Genomic DNA, 26,079 nt, shown 5'->3' with positions numbered 1-26,079 from the left:
TGTCATTAAGAATTTGAGAATTGTACGTTTCTCAAGTGCAGCCAATTCTCTCTCTCTCTCTTATTTTTGGCCTAAAGACACCAGGCTGGATGGTGCCAACAGCCAGCATTCTGATACATTTGGCTTTAAATACGATCTGTACTCCATGATGCTTTAATTTTATCATAGGTGCTTAGTAGTTTATTCAGTACTTACCCAATACCCCACACCGTGGGTAGTATACTATGGGTTGCCCACACACACCATAAAAACTCAACGGAGTCAATATTTCATGGTTGTTTGTAATGTTTTGTAACGTGGCTGCTGATACAGTAAGAAGGCACATTTACCAAGCATGAACTATGCTGAACACCTGACATGCATTACTTCACTTAGTCAGACTGAGGTGCTGTTATTCCATTTGACAAATGGGGCGCCAAGGCTCACAGAGGGTACTTTGCTAAAACCTTACAGCAAATGAATACTGAGTTCAAACTCAGTGGGTTTGACTTCAAAGCCCATGTTGTGTGTTTCTGCATTGCCTCTTTGTTGGGTGTTGGGTGACAGGGATCAATAAATCCAGATCCCAGGAAGCTGTTGGAACTAGAATTGAAATTTTTTTCAGATAATCTACACGTGGTTTAGCACCATCTTTACCGTCTATTTTAGGCTCATCTGCTTACGACTTTGTTGATAAATCCACAGGGTCCAATGAGCCCGCCCGTAGAGACGCCATATTCATTGTTAATAAGGAATGCCAGCTAAAACTTGCCTGGGTAAAACTATTAAGAACTTAACAAGAAAAATAACTGACCTAAGAAGTACTTTTTTTATCGTGCAAATTGGAAGTTGGGAAGATTTTCCAGTTCTTAACAATGTAACTTTAATATTTACATGTTGAAGTGTGTCATGGAAGGTGTTGATATTTAACAGGCATTGATATCCAACTCAGAGGAAACTAAGGATGTTGGGACATCGGTTTCCAAGTGCGCTGCAGAGCAGCAAGAATCTTGTGGTTCCTTTGTCTGTAAAACATTTTAGAATGAAAGGCTCTGCCTTAAGTACCAAGAGCAGAATCTGGCAACTTTGTGGTGCAAAATCCATCTCTCCATCAATCTATTCATTTATCGGCTGCTCGGTCCCAAATTGGCTGCAGGAGATGAATCACAAAGCATAAAGGGAAAGGAATACGCGTTCTTTATCTCCAGCGATGAAAACTGCTGCTCGGCAGTGAAATTGGAGTCGTGGCCTCAGTCTTTAACCTTTGGTCCTCAGGGATATTTGTTTGGCTGCACCTGATAACATCAGAAGTTCCATCATGTGTTAAGTGCTGTTTCCCTAACAGGTATAAATCTTCTTTTCATAGCTCCCCAGAGAGCAGAAAGGATTTCTTGAAGGCTGTGCATTCCATCCTGCGTGATAAGCACAGAAGACAGCTCCTGAAGACCGAAAGCCTTCCCTCGTCCCAGCAATATGTCCCTTTTGGAGGAAAACGATTGTGTGCGCTGAAAGGGGCCAGGCCAGCCATGAGCAGGGCAGGTACTGTGGGGATTCAGACGTTCAAGATCCCTGTCATCCCCACTCCACTGTAGAACTGACGTCCTCATTGAGAAAGACTTAAGACGTGGCCTTGCGGGGGCTAACGCTGGAGTACATTCTTCCCTGGTGTGAGGTTCCCGGCCCTTGCCTCCCTCCCTTGGTTTAAGCCTCTTGCCCTCCCTCAAGCTTTCCCTTCGCTGCCCTCCTCCTTCTGGCTGGTGAGCTCCCCTCTCATTTGCCAAGCTGGGAAGTGAGCGCATTCTCTTTCTGGAGGGGCTGTCTTAGCCCGCTTGCCGAATGAGAGTTGCTGCTTTGCATGACAGCCAGCTTTGTCCAGCAAAAAGCAGTGTGTGATGTCTCAGCAAAGTCATAGCCCACCATTCTGAGAACATGGTGGCTTTGTCCTCGAGAAACACAGCCATGCCTGTTCTCAGTAAGGAGTCCATGTCTGGTAGACCAGGTGACCCATCAGATTTTACCCTCACCTTGGGCCTGCAACTCTATTTTTAGCTTCCCTGTTCATTTGGGGAAGCCTTTCGCTGCTATTAGAAAAGAGGAATCTGGAGTTCAAGTGGTCCCAGGGTAAATATTCTTTTAGGACTTATTCTACCACCTTGAAGCAGTAAAGATCAATACTACTACCTATAAATGGCATTAAAGTCTATCTAGGAAGAAAGATAGTTTCATAACACTTAGGTATTAATGACATCAAGACATTAACAATTTTTATCACTCCTTTAAGAGGCAGTCCAGAATTTTTCAGGGAAGATTCCAATAAAAGAGGCTTCCTTTGCATTTGCCAGAAAGGCTTCTGATCTCTGTTCTAAAGAATTTTCCGCCTGTTCTCAGTTGTGTTGAAGAGGCAGGTATGGTACTGTGAATGGTTGAAGGTTTTCATAGACATAACCCTGACAGAGTGTATTATACTCTTTAAGTACTTTAATTTAGCTAATGTTGAGGGGCTAGTTATCTTATATCTATTCTCCAATCAGTTGATGAGTGTTTACTGAAAACCTGGTATGGTGAACCCCCAGTACTCTTCTGGGCCCACCAGTGTCATGCATACTTCCCTATCCACAGTTTCTCATGGAGTCCTCATATAAAAAGCTTTCTCATCCCTTTAGAGCTCACAGCAGAGAATTTCACCTTGGAATTGTCTCATTTGTTCCTTTTACTTGCCACATATATTTAATTAGGATTGGGAATATGTGTCCCAACCTCAGGAAACCCCACCTGTCATTGGTCAGGTTTCTGTTGTTAATCGATGAACCTAAAGTCAGAGCTGCATTCACTTTGAAACTAAGCATTTTTAGTCCGTAGGACACTCAGAAGTTTTCCTGCTGAGATCCCTCTGGGAAGAAAACAAAGTTGCTACAACCTACCCCATCATCTTGAATATCAAGAGAGAGAGCCTTGATGTCAGAGCCTGTTGGCTTTGGCTGATGGGAAGATTTTTTGCTTGATGGCTCACTTTTGGCTGAAGGAAAGTCTTTTATCACTCTGCTTTTGAAGCGCCTCACTATCGTCAGAATCTTCAAATTAGATGATTTAAAAATGGTGTTGGAGTGGGTCAGCACAGAACTAGCTAATCAGTCTTAATAGTGAACAGTGGAAATACTCGAATCAAAGATTGTCTCCTGGAACCCCGTAAGGCTGGCTGGGTTATTCTTACGCTTCATTATGCGTTGTCATGAATACCCAGCTAGTTTATTTCTCTTTTTGCTCAGTAAAGGCAAATAGCCAGTCTCCCTTAGTCTAAAAGCACTTTATATCTGCCAGTAACCTAACTACACATTTTTTTTGTTTTTCCAACATTTTCTTATGAAAATTTTCAGGCATATAGAACAAATGAAAGAATTGTATACATTCATACCTACTGTCTGTAATATTTTTTATATTTTCATTGTCACATATTTATTCATCTGTCATCCATCAACTCATCTTACTTTTGACACATTTCTAGAATACAGACATTAGCATACTTTACTCCTAAATACTTAAACCTGCACATCATTGACAAATATTTCCAATATCCCAATTTGGAATTGAGGTAATTCTAATAGAGTGATTGGAGAGAGCCAGGCTCCACTCTGGTGGTACTGAGATAAAATTGAACAGTAATTTCTGCTTCTTTCCAGTGGAGTAATAGTAGTAGTAGTAGTAGTAGTATTGTTTTTTTTTTTTAATTCTTTCTTTTTTCCATTTTTCCTGGAAATGATTTTCATTCCCCTCCTTGAGTGAGAGTGGCGTCTGTTTACTCCATGCTTTAAGATGATAGAACACTCAGGAATGATGATGGAAGCACAGGGGTCTGAGACAGAGGATGGTCAGAGTGGGAGCCAGTTTAGACCACTGTCCAGCTCACTGACCTTGTACCTGCTGTATTTGAAGCCAAGGCTGCATTTGGCAGTAATTAGGAATAGTCACCTTACTTCTAGCAGCGCTGAAGCAGTTTAATGGTTTTTCAGGCTTAGATTTCAGGAAAGTAGCTCCTAAGTGGTGTCTAGGCTCCTCCCTCCCACTGGAAAGCCCATGGTACATTTCAGTATCGAGGGAGAAGTGGCAGCGTTTCCATGTGTCGTGTGTGTGTGGGGGTGTGTGTGTGTGTGTGGGGGGGGGTGTGTGAGAGAGAGTGATTGTTTGCTTGATTGGGTGGTGTCTTTTGTTTGTTTTTAATAATACTGGCTTCCTAGAGGGCAGTAGGGTGAAAGAATGAATTCAAAGATTTGTTTTTCTTAACTCTTGGTCACTTTATCTAGCACTTTGTTAATCAGCTGCTTGGGTGTTGTATTATTTATTTCTCCTTCCACTCCGGCACTGGTAGTTTAATTGCTTTGTAGAAGAGAAATTGGGGATACACAGAACAGAGACAGGAGGGACTAAGGCTCATATTTGCTTTAGCCTCAAGTTCACATGGGGCTTTGTCAGAAAGGGGACTTAATATCTCTGAGACCCACTCTTTCTGTAGCTTCTCCAAAAACAATGCTGTGCCCTTAACGTACCTGCAGATCCTCAAGAAATGTTACATTCAGTTTTCTAGAAAGCAATATAACTTGGACCAGTGTTTTTCCCTGCTTGATATATCATGGTGATTTCTGCAAAGACAATGAAACTCTAGAGGCCTCCTCCATCCTTACTAGAGATTTATTCCAGCTAAATGACTCTAGGACAGCCCCGGGAGATTCCCAGAGCACTGTGACATGGGCCATGGTCGGAACTGAGGGCACTAATTAATCCCAACATCAGTCGTGCACTCGACAGCAGCAAGAAGCTGCACTCCCTGTCTCCCAGGTGCACAGGGTAGAGAAACTGATTATTTCAGCGGGAGTTGAATCCCCTTTCCCCCATAACCTACAACCCACCCATATGCTGCCCCCAGCTGCCCCCCCTCCTTGCCCTTACGTCGATGACGGTAACATCCTCCAAGTCCAGACACTTGCTTGTGCAAGGTAACGACCCCAAGACAGACTGGTGAAATCCGGACTTTAAGCCCCAAACGACATCCAGGTCCTGAATGCATATCGTGTAGCCTTTACTTTCCTTTTCTTGTATTTGCTTTCTGGATTTTCATCGCACGTAAAGCATGTGGGCGTTTTATTTTTATATTTTTGTGTGTGTGCGCAGTGTCCGCCCCAAGCAAGTCCCTTGGGAGGAGGAGGCGGCGACTGGCCCGAAACAGGTTTACCATTGACTCTGATGCCATCTCCGCCAGCAGCCCGGAGAAGGAGTCCCAGCAGCCCCCCGGTGGCGGGGACACTGACCGCTGGGTAGAGGAACAGTTTGACCTTGCTCGGTATGAGGAGCAGGATGACATCAAGGAGACGGACATCCTCAGTGACGATGATGAGTTCTGTGAGTCCGCGAAGGGCGCCGCCGCGGACAGAGACCTGCAGGAGCGGCTTCAGGCCGCCTCCATCAGTCAGCGGGAGGGAGGCCAGAAGCCCCTGCGTAGTCACGCATCCCGCATGACGCAGCTCAAGAAGCAAGCCGCCCTGTCGGGCATCAACGGGGGCCCGGAGAGCACGAGCGAGGAGGTTATTTGGGTTAGGCGTGAAGACTTTGCCCCCTCCAGGAAGCTGAACACTGAGATCTGACTCTCACGTTCCCCGGTAGAGACAGTCCTTGTAGATACGTCTCCCGCCCCGCCCCTACTCCACCCACCCCTCCCGGACTCTCGCGAGAGGGAGAATGCTCCCTTTAAGTCGCACTCTTGCACACACGGTTTTGGCAGCTGACTTTGTTCTGAAGCCATGTAGCCACCCAACTTTATCGTTTCTAACAACATCGGAAAGAATTGTTCAAGAATCCCAAATCAGCTTGAGTCCTATCTCTCTGTATTACCAAGGGCTTTTATTTATTCTCAATTAATCAGGGCCTAAAGAATTAAAAAAAAAAAAAAAAAAAATTCTATAGCACTGGAAAGCAAATTACCCCAGGAGTTGAAGTATGTACTACAGATTAGTTTAAAGGGTAGCACACGAAAAAATAATGAAAGATTCTATCTGAAATCAGTCCAGGAGCCATCTCCTAGTTGGGGAGACAAAGCAACTGTACAGCTTGCAGTGTTCTCACTCCTTTCCCTCTTAAACGTCTGAGAATATCTGTGTATTTTAAGAATGTGTGAGGAGAGGGTGGAGATTTATGTTTCCATGAGCCTTTTTTTCTTTTTTTTCTTTTTTCTTTTCCTCTTCTGTTTAGGTCTATGGCTGGTCTTACTCGATGTCGGTGTTCGGAGGTTCTAGTTTTGCATAGAATTATAAAGATGCCAAACTCCTTGGAAAGAGATCCAAATTTATCACTTGAAAAAAAAAAAAAAACAACACTATTTTTTGTATTTTACCGGAGATGCGGGGGGCACAAACAGATGAGACTTTTACACAGTGTTAGTGTAACTCTGAGTTTAAAAAAATGAGGATTTTACCTTTTACAGAGAGAGTGAGGCGTGGTGATTTTATATTTATATATGAAAGGCCAACAAGATGCTTAGGAGAAACTTTTTTCCCAGGAAGCAGCTTTGTTTTTTTTGTTTTTGTTTTGTTTTTAATTTAAATGTTTGAATCTCTATTTGAGATGGGAGCTTGGTTGGATTAAACGTGACACCGGGATGGGCGATGTGTGTGTCTGTTGCACATGGCGGGGGAGGGGAGACGACTCCTCATGGGGTTGCCATGGTGATCATTGGTTTTCTAGTTGCATCTTCATCCATAGATTACCTACTCCTTCCCTGACAGTCCATAACCAAACCGTTTAACAAAACCACCTCTTCAAAAACATGTCTTGGGTTTAACACCCTCTTCATGCCAACAAAACAGGGTAAACATGCTAAAAAAACTAATGTTCTAAACAGATTTCCAAATAGGAAGAACAAAAACAAGTTAAAGCACTTTCAATTTTTTTTTTTTTTTTAAAAAGGTTTATAGCTTTTTTTTTTTCCCGTTTCACAATGTCCACTTCCTAAGAAAGGTTTAAATAATATGAAAACTTTCTTTTTGGGGAAAATATCTATTTGATGTTTGACACATCAGTAGGTACTTTAAAGACCTGAATTTTATAGTAGCTTTAGGAATTATATTTTATAAAAATCAGTTACGACTTTATATTTCCAGACAATAGAGAGTTCAGAACATCATGCTCTTGTGCCCCTGCTTGCTTTTACCTGCTTTCCCACCCTGTATCCCTCCCCTTGCGGGTTTCCAGGGCTTTGAGCTTGATCTTTTGAGAGTTTTATTCTATTAAATTTTTGCTATATCTTCTGATTTTCTTAAAGAGCTTTAGAATGATTTCTATACCCTTCGTATCACTGCATTGTTCCATTTCATCTCCAGTTCGATTGTGTCTGGGTGGAAAACTGAAGCAGAGGCTTCTAATAGCCCCATTTACCACTCCCAGTGCAACGGGTTTGTCTGAAAATGCTGGAAAGTCTGGTGCTTGGAGAGGGTGCCATTGTCTCTTGTACATAAGGTCATGATGTGTCTATGTCAAAAGTTCTTATATATTTCTTTTATAAGCTGAAAGAAGGTCTATTTTTATGTTTTTAGGTCTATGAATGGAACGTTGTAAATGCCTGTCAAACAATAAAAAATACTGAAAAGTGGACAGTCCTGTGCCTTTTTGGGTGGGAGGATGGATATGAACTGTTGAATATGTGGGAGAAGATACCTAAGGCTGCCTTTCTTTTCGATAAATATCATGACCATCAAGGGAAAGCTGATTTGGTGGAGCTTGAAGTTTTTTAAATTTTTTTAATTGAGGTATAATTGATATATAACATTGATAGTTTCAGATACTAAACATAATGTATATATTGCAAAACTATCACCACAGTAAGTCTAGTTAACATCCATCATCATCCATAGTTATAAAAAATATTTTTCTGTGATGAGAACCTTCAAGATCCACTCTCCTAAGAAGCTACTTTCAAATATGCAATACAGTGTTATGAGCTATAGCCCCCATGCTGTGTATTACATCCCCATGACTTATTTTGTAACAGGAAGTTTGTACCTTTTGATGTCCTTCACCTTTTTTGCCCATACCCCCGCCCCACCTCAGGCAACCACCGGTCAGTTCTCTATATCCATGAGCTTGGTTTAGTTGTGGTTTTTTGTTTGTTTTTTAGATTCCACATATAAATGAGATGATAATGGTGTTTATCGTTTGCTATCGGTAGAGCTTGAAGCTTTTTTTGTTTTAAATTTTATTGGAGCATTGTTGATGTGCAATGTTGTGTTAGTTTCAGGTGTACAGCAAAGTGATTCAGTTGTACATATACGTATATTCATTCTTTTTAAGATTCTTTTCCCATATAGGTTATTACAGAATACTGAGTAGAGTTTCCTGTGCCATACAGTAGGTCCTTGTTGGTTATCTATTTTATATATAGTAGCGTGTGTATGTTAATCCCAAGCTCCTAATTTATTCCTCCCCCCACGTTTCCCCTTTGGTAACCATGAGTTTGTTTTCAGAATCTTTGAGTCTGTCTCTGTTTTGTAAATAAGTTCATTTATATCACTTTTTAAAAATTGGAGTCCACATATGAGTGACATATTTGTCAGTAGAGCTTGAAGTTTTAACAACAGCGACAAAAAGACATGACAGTTCCTCGACATCTTGGTCTGCTGATAATGGAGAATACGAAATAGCACAGATACGGATCCGTACCCATGCTGAGCACTCTTTTCCAGTATCCTGCCCCCTCCTGGTGCGAGCAGGGAGAGGGGTGCCAGGGGAAGAATTGGGGTGAAGTGCAGAGCTTAGACTGACCTGGGGGGGTGAGCTCTTGAACGCAAGATCTGCCTCTACATTCTGTCCCTGGGGGTCTTGCTGCCTGAGTCTTCCACAGCCTCACAGAAAAAGTAAATGTGGTTTTGGGCTGCCTCACCTTTCCCTTTCAGAGCCCCAGATCTTACTCCTCCCCAGGCCCTTACGAACCTTCCCCATCAAAGTTGACCCCACCCATCCCTACCCTCCAGGTGAAGAGGTTTTCTCTTCCTGCCTTCCCTAAAGTAAAAGAGTTCCTCTCACGGCCACAGGTGAGCGGTTCCTGGAAGAACATCAGCATCAGATCCTAGGAGCTTGTTAGGAATGCGCCCAGACCTACTAAAGCGGAACCCGCATTTTAACAAGATACCCAGGTGATACATATGCATGTTCAAGTTTGAGAAGTGTTGGTTTGGCAGTCTCTAAACGTTTTGATGTTGAGCGGTGATCTGGAGCACATACCTTTTAAAGTATATTCAGGCTCTGCTGTACCAATATATACATTTTAAGATACAAAAAGATTTCTTCCTGTACCCGTTGTATTTCTTTGGGGAGATAACTGAAGGACACCTGATGAAATTATTCCAACACTTTGCACTCGGCATAAGTGAGAATTAGGCAGTTTGGGCTGCCTTCCTGTCCAGTTTCTGAATCTGTCAGTGTGGAAAAATTGAGGGCTTGAAGTCAAGTATACAGAAATAACCACTCCTCTTTACCTGAACTTAATTTCTTTTTTGGGTTCGCGTCCCACCAGGCTGGCAGAACATGCCCTCGGTTCACCTTTCTCTCCCTGGTTGTCAAGATTTGGAGGTAATAAGGGTGGCATCCTCCCCCCAGTCTTGGGGTCCATTCATCCACCGAGGGAGCTCTAGCCACGACCATTGTCCTGGTCAATGTCCACAGGCTCTGTCAAGTTGGCTGGTGTGCTCTCCAGTGTTTCCTTTTGCCCAGCTCAGGTTTCCCACCTCTGCAACCAGGTCCGTTGCATGCTGTGTCCACCCCCCTGGTATGTTACCAGGATGCCTTTCCCAATCTTGCCCCTTCCACCCCTCAGACCTCCCTCTCCTGCCTGCATCCCCAGGCAGTGGATATGCCTTTCTGTGTGTGGGTGGGTTGGATGAGAGTGTGGGGAGCAGTGTAGACTAGCCCTTACTTTTTTCTCAGACCTTTTGTTGATACCCAATTTTTACCCGAGTCTTACAGGCAATTTCTGCTTTTCATCTTGCTACAAGCCTCTCCCGGAGTAGGGAATCCCCGTGACAGTCCCTTCTTAGAGGTAAGTATTGGGCAGGTAGGGAAGAGGGAGAAATGAAAATACAGGGAGCCACTTATTTATAAAGCATGAGAGATCAGAATTACAGTGTTGCCTTCTCCACAGCCTTCTCTAAAAGATGCCAATGTTTGAAGGAAGAACAAAGAATATTCAAAACACAAATCATGAATGTGCAGAGTTCTGTAAACCCCACATGAGTATGGGTGCTGTTGGTAAGTTACCAGCTTCGATTGACTGAACAGAACAAAACCCTGGATCACTTTATTTATACTCTCCTCCCTGTTAAAACCCTCTCCCGCTAATATCAATAGAACGCCTTATATACTAAATATCACTCATCTGTAATGGTTTATTCTGGTCTCTTCCACCGCTTCTACAGTATGAAGCAACTTTTAGCCTATAAGTTACCCTGTTGAAGTAAGGCAATGTCACCATCACCCATGGCCACTACCTCCACCATGTGCTCAGTGTAAAGTGATGGATAGACAAGTCCTCACATCACTGCTTTTAACAGCAGACTCTTAACTGTGGGCTGGTGCTTTCTAACTGCTGGGCTCTAGGTCCTCTGCTGTTGTCCAGTGATTTCGGATTATAATCCACATATTCACATCGCATTATCTGTATAGTCAATTACTCTCAGATAGGGGAGGCATGACACACTTTTTTTTAAAAACCTAAATGCAGGATCCTTAATATTTTAAAAATCAGGAACCAGTATAGAACATAACCCCTATTTTCCTTATTGTTTCAATATGCTCCACACCCAGACCAAACCGAAGTTGGGTTTTTTAGCCAGTGGGACCCTAACCGAGTTGCTGTCATCTTTCTGAGCCCCAGCTCTATCCTCTTTGGCTTCAGGGCTTAATCTCTTTTTCTGAGAGCCATTTGGGGTTTCCTGGGCTTGTTCCCAAGAGCTCCTTCATTTCTGATTTTGGTGTCTTCCTCTTAGAACGTCCTGTATTCTGTTGTGCTCTGCTCTGTGCTGGTGTTTTCTGCCTGGTAGCATTACCTTGAGCTTTAGACAATAATGGTTGGTTAATTGTTACACCTTCACTTTCAATCAAGATGTTAACATGTTGGCTTGTGTCCTCCCGACTGGTTTCTTGAATACATGCATGTGTGCAAACACACACACACAATGGCTTCATACTATTTTATTAATTCATACTATTTTATTAACCTGATTTTTAGCTTTTATGATACAAATTGTGGACATTTTCCTATGACATTATACATAGACCTATATCACTCTAAGTCATAACTCCATAGTAATCCATGTTAATGGGTAGACTGTGATTTACCATAATTTATATATCCAATTCCCTGCTGATGGACAGTAAGAATTCTAGTTTTTATCATTATAAAAAAATACCATGAGCATCCATGTTGCCTACTCTTTGTGCAGGGGTCCAATTACGTCCTTAGAGTACAGTCATAGAAATAGCTTTGGGTGCATTTACATGCGTTTTAAAGATTTTGATGTACCTTTCTAAATTGCAGGCTGCCATACTCCTGTTTGGCTTCTGGTGAGTGGTCAAGATCCTATTCCCTATCTAGTGTCTTTACTTTGTCACAGAAATGCCTGTGGCTTTGCTGAGGGAAACTAGCTTTTTCACCTGAGCTTGTATTTAGATTCTCGGGCTGGATATGCTTGGTGAGCTGGGCCTCCTCTCTGTTCCATCCTCCTTCCCAGTCCACATTCAGTTGTACTGGAATGTTCGGCCATTGGTCTATAGGGTATTTATGGTGATTCGAGTTGAACATCAAAGCATTCTCCCTTTCAAAACTCCAGGGATTTTAAATATCCTTCACCCCATTCATGCTGCTTCTTGTTTTGCCTCCAGATTTAAATGAAAGTTGAGCTTTTATAGTAGAGATAAAATCAATTTTATATCACAGACATGCTTGGGCAATCCATTCTCCCCAGCATATACTAATAAAGGAAATGACATTTTGAAAGAAATAAGTATTTATAGACCTTTTTTTTTTTTAGATTTAAATAAGACTTAATTGTTGAAACAGAGATGCCACAGGATCAAGCTCTGGCTCAAGTGGACCACAATCTAACAACTCATTAATAAAATCTAGCAGATGGGAAAGTGGTTACAACTCCAAGAATAGGATTACTTAGTGTGGGGAATGAATGGAAAATCAAGGTAGGCATGGGTGATTGGATGAAATTTTTGTTCACTTGCAACAAATCATGATGTCTTACTCAAAGCCATTATGGGAAAAGAAAGCTTTTTGTAGAACAGGGAAAAGGACAATGATTTTCGATAAGCCATTCGAGTCTCGGGGAGTTTCTCACCACGAGAGAGAGAAAGATGAATAGATGCAACAGAGCATTGATTTCCTTGAACCAAAATGTGACTTTCCAGGGGGTTCAAGGGAGCCAATAGTTTAAGGAGAATCCACACCCAAATATTCTCTCCTAAAATTCATCCACCTAGTAGGAATGTGCCTGTGATGGACGTGTAACTTCTCTCCCTCCTCTTTCACAGTCTTATTTCTACCACTTTATAAAAGAAAGAGACCTCTCATCTTTCCCACATCACACGTAGGGGGAGGAAACCTCTGGGGCATCAAACAAATAGACACAGAAAAATAGCATGTTGAGAAAGTAAATGACTACTGACCAGGATGCTAATCCTTTTATAAGTCAGGTGGTTTCAAATTTGCTTTCAGTCACTTTGAAAGAGGACTTAAGTTGTCAGGTGAGAAATCAAAATAATTGTTGATGATATCTCTTATTTTTGATATATAATTCAAGAGGTCAAGGAATCGAGTGGCACCACCGTAATGTAACTCCTTTCACTCCCCAACAAGGTTTCTCTGTGCTTGTGTCTATAAAAATGAAAAGTAGAAACACAATCGATGCCAAACTCTATCTGTATCTAGCTAAAAGTAAGAGCCATTCATGGATACATGAACTACTTGGGGAAAAAACCCAAACATTTCTGTGCCATGAAGATATCATCTTCAGTGAAATTTTACCTTTTACATTTAATAATTTTTAATTTATATTTTCATATTGATCAATTATGTACCAATAATAATTATAATCCTAACTCAATCCAAAAGTGATTTTTTAATAGTTGGAGGTTTATGGTCATGGAAAATGCCAAAACTTTTAACAAATAAACTTATGTAGATATTTTTATCGTAAAGTAGTATGTTAGGGTAATAGGGGATTCAAAAACTGAATTCAAAGGAAAAAGAAAGGATGTGAAATTTTTGAGTTTTTAAATATATATTTTAAATGGATGATGGGTATAAATTGTCATAGTATTTAAATTATGTTGCATACATTAAAAGTGACATAATTGTTTTGTTTTAAAACATCAAATTTTACAGTACATGAGTGAATCAGTTGCTATGTAATCAAATCACCCTAAAGTTTAGTGGCTTCATACAACAAATATTTCTGATGTTCATGATTCTGTGGGTCAGCGGGCAGTTCTGGTCTTGACTGGATTGGTCGAACTCTGAGGTCAGCTGGTGGCTCAGCTCAGCTGGGGCTGGATGGTCTCCCATCCTATGGCCTCATTCATGTCTGTCAGTTGGAAGCTTGCTGGGTCTAGGGATCCTCAGATGAGATAGCTTGTTTCTGTTCTGTGTGGCCTCTCTTCCACCAGTGGCTAGCATAGGCTTCTTTACATAGTGTCTTATTCAGCTAGGGCTGCTGTAACAAACATCATAGACTGGGTGGCTTAAACAACAGACATTCATTTCTCACAGTTATGGAGTCTGGAAATACAACATCAAGTACCCAGCAGACTGAATTCCTGATGACAGCCCATGCCCTGGCTTGTAGACAGCTACCTTCTCTCTGTTTCCTCACATGGCCTTTCCTCCAAGCATGTGTGGAGAGAGATCTATCTATCTATCTCTATCTAGACACAGAGATCTGTCTTCTATTAAGGGCACTAATCCCCTCATAAGTGTCCCACCCTCATGAACTAATCTAAACCCTATCTCCTCTCAAAGGCCCCACCTCCTAATACCATCACATTGAGTGTTAGGACTTCAACATACAAATTCTGGGGGGAACACAAACATTCAGTCTATAACACATGGTGGCCTCAGGGTTCCAAAGAGCATGGGGACCAAGCCCCAATGCACACGCCATTTTCAAGCCTCTCCCTAACTCAAGTTTGCTTATGTCCCATTGGCTAAAGCAAGTCATGTCACCAAACCCAGAGGCAGGTTGGGAAAGAACTGCCTAAAGGCATGGATCCAGGGAGGTGTGACTCATTAGGGACCATTACTGCAACAATCTACCATAGCCAGAAATGACATCCTTTGAAATGATTTAAATTAATAATGGAAAGCATTTAGATGATAACGAGAGAGGGTACATAGTTTTAAAAAAGTATTTCTGGGAGCTTCTGAGAAAAAATTGAAAACTATTGCCTGAGAAATTGGGATTATTTTAGAGGGCAGTCCACACTTTCTCACTTTCCACTCTCCATTGGGCATCAGGGAAGCTGAATGGATGGAAAGTGATGGGCTTTGGCATGGGATGCCTGTGTGCTGAACCCTGACATTTTGTCTACCAGCCGTGTGATCCTGGGCAAGGCACCAAACCCTTCTGAGTCTGTTTCCTCTCCTCAGATGTGGGTTAACAATACCTACTTTATCATGTGACTCAATTAATGGTCACTTTCTACTTCCTCCCACCCCCTACCCAGGACCTCAGTCAACCTCATGGACATCTCAATTTATCATTGAGATAATAACATGTTACCAAGTTTGCTTTGGAACCTTCAAGTGAAAAATGGTCTTTGTTGGGAAACATCTGGAAAATATTCTTATTAGGGATTTGTATTCCCTTGTAAAGTTATTCATCACCCCATTAAATATGCAAAAGTAAATCTAGACTGAACAGTGATATAAATGATTAGAATAAGAAAGTTTTTATATAGAACTTAAAAGAAATGGAAAAGCTGCCTTGCAAGTGCATTTAATTTATGTACATGATTTTTAAAACAAACTTGGAAGCTTTGATCAAAATAGCAATTAGTGGATGTGTCCTATGTCACTTACCATAGTACTCAATAATTCATAGTTGGATGGCTGAGTCTGATGCACCCCGATTTTAACATCAGAAAAGAATGAAAACCCACTGCACAAGCTGTCTTAGCTAGTATAGGAAAAAATTTACTAAAATCTTTTTTTCTGCTTGATTTTTATGTTACTCAGATGACTAAATATATAAAGAAATCTAAAACGCAAATATGCATAGAATTCCACAAACTATTTTTCTTTTTTTTCCCCTTCTTTTTCTTACTAAATCTTATCCAGGGCACGTGCAATTTCTCTCAGTTAAGATCACATCATTGACTCAATTTTTATAAGAAACACATTTGGGAATCCTACCATAGTTTTACTGATACTTCCTTTCCCCATCATTTTTTTTTCAAAATCTTCAATCAGTTGATGGTTCTTGAAATTATTATTTTTTAATTGATACTTGTTTTAAAAATTGCAATTGACTTAATTTCTTCTGCTCATTTTTCTTAATAACCTGAAGAAGTTGGTTTGGTTTTTATTTATGGAGAGCTGTCTTCTGAAGACCTACACCCTCCAGCAATATCTCTAATCCTGGAAGTGGACCACATGGCTGCCACTACTGTGTGGTGGGGCTGAAGAGGGGGTGCCCTCTGCCCTGGATCTTGTTTGCATAAGTAAATAAATGGTAATGACTTTCTTCAAGGACATGTCCCTACTGTACCTTAGTGGACATTATGTGTGAGAAATCTTGACATTATAAAAATAAAATTCCCTTAGGGAGGTAGAAAGAAAGCTGTTGTGTCAGGCTGGAAAAGGCCAGGTCCTTTGTTAGGCTTCAGAATGACAAACAGTTCTGCTTTATTAATTAACTGAGAACTAGATAAGAGACACAAACTTACAGGGCGTTTCTGAGAGGGAGAGGGATGCTTTTAAAAGTGAATTTTAAAATTGAGGTAGGGCTTCCCTGGTGGCGCAGTGGTTAAGAATCTGCCTGCCAATGCGGGGGACATGGGTTCGAGCCCTGGTCTGGGAAGATCCCACATGCCGGAGAGCAACTAAGCCCGTGTGCCACAACTGAGCCTGTGCTCTAGAGCCCGAGAGCCACAACTTCTAAAGCCCTCGAGCCTAGAGCCCGTGCTCCGCAACAAGAGAAGCCACAGCAATGAGAAGCCCGCGCAACCCAAAGAAGACCCAATGCAGCCAAAAGTAAATAAATAAATAATTTTAAAAAAAAATTGAGGTAGACCAGATATACAAAGTGCACAATATAAATGAATACCTTTGATTTTTGTATGTTTACCCCATGTTACCACTACTCAGAGCAAGATATAGAACATTTCCTGCACCCCATAAAGTTCCCTGTATCTCTTCCAGTCAAAACCCACCCTCTTCCTTGGGTCACCACTATTAGGACTTCCGTCATTGCTGGGGACTAAATGTTTGTGTCCTCCTGCCCCCCAGCCCCAATCATATGTTGAAGTCCCAGTCCCATTGGGATGGTATTAGGAGGTGGGGCCTCTGGAGATGATCAGGTCATGAGGGCAGAGCCCTCATGAATGGGATTAGTGCCCTTATAAATGACATGGAAGAGATCATTTCCACCACGTGAAGACATACCAAGAATGTGGCATTCTGCAAACAGGGAAGGGGGCCTTCACCAGACACTGAATCTGCTGGCACCTTGATCTTGGGCTTAGCCTCCAGAACTGTGAGAAATAAGTTTCTATTGTTTAAGCCACCCAGTCTCTGGTCCTTTGTTATAGAAACACTAACTACTAAGATCATCATAATTGATTAGTTCTGCTTGCCTTTGAACTTCACATAAATGGGAGCAGATAGCGTGCACTCTCTTTTGGCTGGCTTCCTTCACTCAACGGAAATTGGTAAGATTCGTCTGTGTGTCCTAGTAGTACATTCTGTACATTTGTTGCTAGATTTTATTGCATGAATAACTCCAAGTTTGTCTATCCATTGGCTGATGGGTCTTAGGCTGCCCAAGTGAAGGGATGACACCCACCATCAAGGCTACAAAGTGACTCATGGGACCAGACTCCACTGCTTGCCTCAGACAAGTAATTCATTTATTCAACAAATATGTATTGATGTTTTTGAAATTGAAGTATAGTGGATTTAAAATATTGTGTTAGTTTCAGGAGTACAGCAAAGTGATTTTGTTTCACATATATATATATTTTTTCAGATTATTTTCCATTATAGTTATTACAAGATATTGAATATAGTTCCCTGTGCTATATGGTAGGTCCTTGTTGTTTATCTATTTTATCTATAGTAGTGTGTATCTGCTAATCCCAAACTCCTAATTTATCCCTCCCTCCTCCCTTTCCCCTTTGGCAACCATAGTTTGTTTCCTAAGTCTGTGAGTCTTGTTTCTGTTTTGTAAAGATACATTTGTATTATTTTTTAGATTCCACATATAAGTGATATCATATAACATTTGTCTTTCTCTACCTGACTTACTTCACTTAGTATGATAATCTCTAGATCCATCCATGTTGCTGCAAATGGCGATATTTCATTCTTTTTTATAGCTGAGTAATATTCCATTATATATATATATATATATATATATATATATATATATATATATATATATATATATAATGGAATATTACTCAGCCATATATATATATCTCACATCTTCTTTATCCATTCCTCTGTCAATGGACATTTAGGTTGCTTCCATGTCTTGACTATTGTAAATAGTGCTGCTATGAACACTGGGGTGCATGTGTCTTTTTGAATTAGAGTTCTTGTCTTTTCCAGATATGTGCCCGGGAGTGGGATTGCTGGATCACTTGTGAGCACCTGCTCTGTGTGTGAAGGCCCAGGCACTGTTCTGTGTGCTGGAGGAGACAAGGAAGCACACAACCAAATCCTTAACCTCATGGAGCTGATGCTGTAGTGGGAAGGGATGGGTACGGATGCTGAGCCGCATGTGTGCCCGGCCAATCCTAGCAACCAAATGGAGAACTTGGGAGAGGGTTTCAAGCGCCAGCAAAAGGCTGGCGCTTTCAGGGATCAGTGCCATGGGGACTTTGGAGAAAGGTGAGAGTGACCTCCCCAAGGTCAAGAGAGGTCATCCTAAAGCCACACAGGGAACCAATTTTGAAGAACCTTCTTCACCATCCTTTCTTAGATGGAGACTACACATTAGGAACCCAGTTCTAAAGGACCTGGAGTTTCCAGCAGTCCTGGCAGGTGCATAAAGTGTGGAGAGTTTGACCTGTTTAAAGTGCAGTCAACACCTGAAACTAACACAACATTGTAAATCGACAATACTCTAATAAAAAGTTTTTAAAAATTGATATAATGAACCATGGTACACAATTTGAAAAAAATAAAAAAATAAAGTGCAGTTAAGGTTAGCTCCCCAGAACAAGAGCTAGAGGAAATTCCCCAGGATTGTTTCAGATGGAGTCACAGACGGGCTAAAGGAAAGATTAGGATCTATGAAAATGTCAAAACAGAACCTTGACAGGGGTTTAAAATGGAAGTTTCATGATTTTTTTTCCATTTCCCAATTTTAAAAATTGAAGTATAGTTAATGTACAATGTTGTGTTAGTTAGTTTCAGGTGTACAGCAAAGTGACTCAGTCATATATATATATATATATATATATATATATATATATATATATATATATATATATATTCTTTTTCAGATTCTTTTCCATTATAGGTTATTTCAAGATATTGAGTAGAGTTCCCTGTGCTATACAGTAGGTCCTTGTTGTTTACCTGTTTTATATATAGTAGTGTGTATATGTTAATCCCATAATCCTAATTTATCTCCCTGCCCATCACCTTTGGTAACCATAAATTTGTCTTCTATGTCTTTGAGTCTATTTCTGTTTTGTAAATAAGTTCATTTGTATCATTTTTTAAAATTCCACCTATAAGTGATACATGATTCTTAACTTGCCATATTTGTTATTTTTATTTCCTGTTTCTTCCATGAAATTTCAACTGAAATAAAAAAAAAATGCTGGTTTATTTTTTGGGACAGCAATAAAGTGGGGAATCATTCCATCAATACCGACTCAGCATCCTCACTGCTAATATCTGGTAACTGAACTTGGGATGTGGCAGCTCTGAAGAGGAGGGACACGTGGAGAATCCCTGGGTCTTTCCGAAGGAGCAGCAGTGAGTGATGCACAGACAGACAGTGAGGGGACCAGGCGAGTGGAAGGCCCCGCCCCCATCCTCCCGGCTGCCTCCCACTGCTGCTCCGTGTCTCCGGGCTTGTAGTCCTGGAAGAGGCCAGCCCTTCCTCCAGAGAGGAAGCACATGATAGCTCAGTGTGCACGCCGGACATCTTCTGGTGGCAACAGGAGAAATGTAATCAGGAAATCTTAGCCATCTGTGGTACTCAACCCCAGGCAGCTTTGAAAATATACTGGGAGATTGGGATGGACATATATACACTAATATGTGTAAAATGGATAACTAATAAGAACCTACTGTATAAAAAAATAAAGTAAAATTCAAGAATTCAAAAAAAAAAAAAAAAAAAAAAAAGAAAATATACTGATACCAGGACTCACCTCAGACCAGGAGAATCACAATCTCTGGGTTGGGATCAGTGCATCAGTGTATTTTTTTAAAATGCTAGGCTATGTAAAATCCCCACTTTTATTCGCTTTATATGAGTGGCAGAGAGTCCCAGAGCTTTTTTTTTCAGTCTTTGGAAAAGCTTAATGAAATGATACATCAACCTTCAAAAAGGATCTGAGATGAACTCACATATTACGTTTCTTCACTTTGAACTGGACTCATAGTAACTCAGTGCCATCACCCTTGTACACTCATGCTGATCAGAATGATGGATATATTTCCCTATCTGTGATAAATACTCATAAAATTAAATGCATTGATTAGTAAGTGTGATTTGCTAGCCAAAAGGAAATCCTTTAAATTCTGAGGTGTCCACAGTTAGAAAAAATACACCAGGAGGGAGGGCACTGGTGATAGAAAAGTCTGGAGCCAAGCAGTTCGGTCATTTAAACTCCATAGCAAGGTGGGATAGATTAGTAAATGAAGAAGCACAGAATCTGACTTTTGGGATTCTGTTTCTGTGTTTACTATAAAAAAAAAAAAAAAAAAAAAAGGACGACCCACCTGTATCCCCAGGGAGAACTTCCTAAAAGCCAAAGAGCAGAGGAGACATGCAGAATTGGAAGACCCTCAAAGCCAGATCAAAAAATGTTGAACCCAGGTAGGTTACCTTTAGGCAAAGAGAATTGAAAAGTATCATTCACTGGACTCCTACTACCCCAAGATTAAATTTCACATCCAGTTGCAAAAATAAAAGAGTGAGCCCAACATTAACTATTATATTCCTATTATAGACTAATTCTATAGGTAATAATATCTAACCTCTTTCTTTCTCTCCTTTTTTCTTTCTTTCTCTCTCTCTCTCTTTCTTCCTCCTCCCTTTCCTTCTTCCTTCCTTCCTTTCTTTGTTTCTTTCTCTCTCTGTCTCTCTGTCCCTCCTTCCCTCCCTCTCTCCCTCCCTCCCTCCCTTCCTTCCTTCCCCTCTCTTTCTCTCTGTCTCTCTCTTTCTTTTGCAAGAGCTTGGCTCATAAATATTTAATAAATGCTGGTAACAACAACAACAAAAACATTTTTTCCATTTGTGTTGATAGCAACTCAATTCCTTTGGTTCCAAGATACAGTATTTTTGGACCTCTTAAATATTAGATATAATTGACATGCTGCATTATATTAGTTTCAGATATAAAACGTAGTGATTCCAAATTTGTATATACTGTAAAATGCTCACCACAGTAAGTCCAGTTAACGTCCACTGCACATAGTTACAATTTGTGTGTGTGTGAGATGAAAACTTTTAAGATTTATTCTCTTAGCAGCTGTCAAATATATAATACACTATTATTAACTATAGTCCCCATGCTGTACATGACATCCCCGTGACTTATTTGTTTTATAGCTGGGAGTTTGTACTTTTTAACCCCTTCACCCATTTCGTTCAATTCGCCACTCTTCCTCTGGTAACCACCAATCTGTTTTCTGGGATCCATGAGTTTGTTTGTTTGTTTGCTTTTTAGGTTCCACATATAAGTGAGGTCATACACTATTTGTCTTTCTCTTTCTGACTTAGCATAATTCCCTCCAAGTCCATCCATGTTGGTGCAAATGGCAAAATTCATTCTTTTTTATAAAGTTGAGTAATATTTCATTGTATATGTATATATCACATCTTCTTTATCCATTCATCTATTGTTGGACACTTAGGTTGCTTCCATATCTTAGCTATTGTAAATAATGCTACAGTGAATATGGGGGGTGCATATGTGTTTTCGAGTTAGCTTTTCACTTTGATGTGGTCCCACTTGTTTATTTTTGCTTTTGTAGCCTTTGCTTTTGGTGTCAAATCCAAAAAAATTTATCCTTCAGATAAATACCCAGAAGGGGAATTGCTGGATCACATGGTAATTCTGTTTTTAATTTCTTGAGGAACCTCTATATTGTTTTTGTTTTCTATAGTGGTCACACTAATTTACATTACTACCAAGAGTGCACAAGGTTTCCCTTTTATCCGCATCATTGCCAACACTTGTTTTTTCTTGTCTTTCTGATAATAGCCATTCTAACAGGTGTGAGGTGATATATCAGTGTGGTTTTGACTTGCATTTCCCTGATGATTAGTGATGTTGAGCACCTTTTCATGTACCTGTTGGCCATCTGTATGTATGTCTTCCTTGGAAAAATGTCTATTCAGATCCTCTGCCCATTTTTTAATCAGATTTTTTTTTTTTTTGCTATTGAGTTGTATGAGTTCTTTACATATTGTGGATATTAACTGCTTATCAGATATATAATTTGCAAATATTTTCTGCCATCCCATAGGCTGTCTTTTCATTTTATTGATGGTTACTCTTTGCTGTGCAGAAGCTTTTCACTTTGATGTGGTCCCACTTGTTTATTTTTGCTTTTGTAGCCTTTGCTTTTGGTGTCAAATCCAAAAAAATCATTGTCTCCTGTGTTTTCTTCTAGGATTTTTATGGTCTCAGGCCTAACATTCAAGTCTTTAATTCACCTTGAGTTAATTTTTGTGTATGGTACAATATAGTGGTCCAGTTTTACTCTTTTGCATGTGGCTGTCCAGTTTTCCCAACATCATTAATTGAAGAGACTGTCCTTTCCCCATTGTATATTCTTGGCTGTTTTGTCATAAGTTAATTGACCCTAACCTATTTCTAATTTGTTTCTTTACATTAACCTTTACTTTAGAAAATAAATGTTTAATATTATCACTTAAGCAAAGAGGCATGTACAAGTATTATAGGATTTATAGTATAGTAGCAGCAAATAAATAGATAGATGACACAGAGAGAGAGACAGAGAAAGAGAGAGACAGAAGTTAAATTAACGATTCATGCTAAAGAATTTTACCAGCAGTTAAAAAGAATAGAGTAGAGCTACGTGCACTGACTTTGGTGTATTTAGAAGCACCCAGGTGATTCTAGTGCATGAGTAGAGCCCCGAACTACAGGTCTGTATCAACCACAGGCAAGAAACCTAATCCTTTTCTTGTTATCTTGTAATTGGATTGAAAATTACTGGATTTAATTTACCTTGGTAATTTGAAAAAACATACATCTAACTAGCGTGTATTGAGCACCTACTATATACAAGAGATTGGGGACATAATATGGATAAGCATAATTCCTGCCCCAAGGAGCTCACCATCTGGCAAAATGAACGCATGAAATAAATGCCCCTGATACACGCAGTCTATATGACACTTCATTCACGGAAGGCTGTTTTCTCTTCCTTCCCCAGCACTTCCTGCAAAGGAGATCGATATCTGAAGTAGGAATGGGGAAGCAAAATGCAACATGAGGATTTTCAAGGGTGTGAAATATAAAATCCCTTGCACTTATTGAAGTACATTCACTTGAATCAATCTTTTTTGTGTTTATGTTTAAAAGTACTAAATGAATGTAAGTTCAAATTTGTGCAGTTTATTTATACTACTATAAATTAATAATAAATTTAAATGGGGGGAAACTCACTTAGTTGTCCCATTAGCCTACTTCTTATTCTTTAGTCTGAAAAATGACACAAGAAGGCACATGCAATGGATCTAGTTGCCCAGACATAACCATTGCTACCATTTTGGGTATCACCTTCCATCTCCCCACTGCCATTTTTATATGTATATGTATGTATATCTAGCTAATATACAGATATAAATACATGCATATTTAAAGGGAGTCATATTGTACCTTATTATACTGTGGTCTGATTTTTTTTTTCACTTACCGTGCATCATTAATAGTGTCACTAAGCTTCCTTCTAATATACTTTTTAAAAATTGGAGTATAGTTGATTTACAATGTTGTATTAGTTTCTGCTGTACAGCAAAGTGAGTCCATTATACATACGCATATATCCACCCTTTTTTAGATTCTATTCCCATATAGGACATTACAGAGTATTGAATAGATTTGCCTGTGCTATACAGTAGGTCCTTATTAGTTATCTATTTTATATATAGTAGTGTGTATATATCAATCCCTTTTAGTGGTTATAAAGATTTCTTTTGAGTGGATACACCATATGCACCCTCAAATACTTGCTGCAAGAATGAGGGTCTCAAATTTGATAATTTTGGATGTTTGGATTGTTTATGTTTTTGGCTAATTGTAAATGAAACATTGTGAAGTGACCTTCACCTCTAAAGCAGTTTCATCTGGCATTTGCATCCCTTTTATAGACTTCAAAGCACCTTGTTATATGTTATTCGGTCTGACCCTCACAAAATCCTGTGAGATGGATTGGGCAGATATCTTTGTTGCTAAATTAGAGGTGAGAAAAGAAGGCTCAAAGAAATTGTGACTTGCACTGTAGCAGCTTTTCTGTTAAGTGTTAATGACCAGGATTAGACTCCCACTAAGAGGGACAGACTGGCAAATTCCAGCCAGAAATTCATTGATTGGCGGTAATAACAATGCTAGAATTATAGGGATCAGGACGCTGTTCCTGCTTCTTTGAAAAAGAACAGACGGAACGTTCTGGCCTCTAAAAGCCTCCAACGGTATTTCCTTTATGGGTTTATCTGGTTAATAAGGATGATAATAGGACTAAATCCGCATTAACCGCCACGTTAAAAGCTCTTTACCAAAGCAGCTTTGAAAGTCCCACGTGTACACCACTGCCCCCTGCTGGAGACCTACCAGATGGCCTCAAGTTTTTCTTCTGCACCATTGAGGCAGGGAGGAGCTGAACTTGATTTAGCAACGAGACTGTGAGTTCGAGGGAGTGAGGTGGGGGGAGGAGAGCAAGGGAGCTGGAATCTGTCCCAAGTTCGCCTTTCAGCTGAAGGGAGAGCTGTGGCCTCGGAAGGGGTTGCTGCTGCTCTGGGTTGGGATCTGATCATCAGTAAATTTAAGAGCATCCTGGTGATTCTGATATATCAGCAGAGCCTTGAGCTATGGGTCTACGTCAACCACAGACAAGAAACCTAGTCCCTTTTTCCTTGTCTGTTATATAAGTGGATTGAAAATTATTGGATCTGATTTACCTTGAAAATTCATATGTCTAACTGACTCAAATTCTGGCAGGGAAGAGCTGGACAATACTTTTCACCTTAATAAAGTGATAAAGAGTATAAAGATAATAGAAAGTTGGCTGCTAGTGCTGTTTATTGAGCAATGTTTTTCACATCTATGGCTTTGACTGAGTAATCAGGGTGTGGAAGGATTGTGTTCCAAATCTCATTCTACCTCAGCATCCTGTGGGTCCTCTGGCTGGATGAGGGCCCTTCCACTGCAGCCCCGCGTGAGGGCAGCTCTCCGTGTAATAGGGAAGAACGAATCTAACTCCATATTGGGTCTGTTCCTTTTACTTTAACCTTTGTATTTGCTTGCTTTTGCTACAAGTTAATCACGAAAGAGATGTTGCCTATAAGCTTTAATTATACATAATGGCCCATCTCTGGGAATCCTGCCTCCCAGGTAATGAGCATTAAGCTGAAATACCTTTGTTTAGCTCACAGCAAACACCCTGACCAGATCCACCTGTGAGTGGCTGCAGGAAATAAGAAATTAACACATGCCCTCTGGAGGCTGACCAGAACCAGGACTTTACCTTCTCCCCTTTTAGTATAAAAGAGTCTGAATTCTAACTCGGAAAAGATGGTTCTTTGGGACACTAGTCCACCATCTTCTCGGTTAGCTGGCTTTCCGAATAAAGTCTCTATTTCTTGCCCCAGCAACTCGTCTCTCTCGATTTATTGGCCTGTTGTGTGGCAAGCAGTACCAGCTTGGACTTGGCAACATCTGGTGCCCCCTGGTGATAGATCATCAATGAAGTGCCGTGTATTCCTCTTTGGAACCAGAGCTGAGTGGACTAAGAAGGACCCTTGGAGGTCATCTTTTCTAACTTCTTTACAGGCGAGGAACTGAGACCCCGAGTGGTGACGTGGATTTCCCAGGCTCACACAACACGGTAACTGGGTTAAGTGGGGTTTAGCTGGGGTGCATTGTTCATGGATGGGAGACAGCGACTCAGGCTTCTGAGGAACAAGGCTTGGAGATGAGAATCAGCTGATGATGGTGAGTTAGAACAGCTCCTGGGGGCCACACACAAGGACCCCAGGTGATGGTTGGTGGCACTCACTGAGCCTGACAATCTGGAAACTTTTTGAGCTATAGACTTACAAGTCCCTCAGGCTATTCTTCAAACTGAATTGATTATTTCCACCCTCACTTTTTCTTCCTCCATTATGTTTCCTCTCAGTAGATGGCACCACCTGCTATCGGACTGATCAAGCTGGAGAACTAGTCACGTCTCTGTCATCCAATCCATTACTGAGTCCATCTCTTGAATTTTGAAAAAATAACCAGTTTACTTATTTAGTTCCCACTTCCTACATCGGCTTCCTTGTCTTCCATATGGAGCTCTATACTTTACCACAGTAAAAGAAATGTTTATCTTCAGTGTTTTAAAAGACTAAATGTAAAAAC

At 40.5% G+C, this 26,079-nt stretch overlaps 1 protein-coding gene across 5 annotated transcripts in view; it reads left to right on the top strand.

Annotated features, from left to right (window-relative positions):
• The window catches only part of TIAM1 (TIAM Rac1 associated GEF 1), a 132,805-nt gene extending 127,193 nt beyond the window's left edge, over nucleotides 1-5,612 (top strand). For all 5 annotated transcript variants that reach the window (XM_068545751.1, XM_068545750.1, XM_068545749.1 and 2 more), the window contains 2 exons: nucleotides 1,346-1,518; nucleotides 5,143-5,612. In XM_068545751.1, coding sequence (XP_068401852.1) covers nucleotides 1,346-1,518; nucleotides 5,143-5,612 — 643 coding nt within the window. The remainder of the gene's footprint in view (nucleotides 1-1,345; nucleotides 1,519-5,142) is intronic.
• The last annotated feature ends 20,467 nt before the right edge of the window (nucleotides 5,613-26,079 follow it).

This window comes from Eschrichtius robustus, chromosome 6 (assembly GCF_028021215.1).
Source record: "Eschrichtius robustus isolate mEscRob2 chromosome 6, mEscRob2.pri, whole genome shotgun sequence".
Classification (NCBI taxonomy): domain Eukaryota; kingdom Metazoa; phylum Chordata; class Mammalia; order Artiodactyla; family Eschrichtiidae; genus Eschrichtius; species Eschrichtius robustus.
The sequence above is the reverse complement of the archived record's forward strand: the minus strand, read 5'-3'. Positions and strand labels throughout refer to the sequence as shown.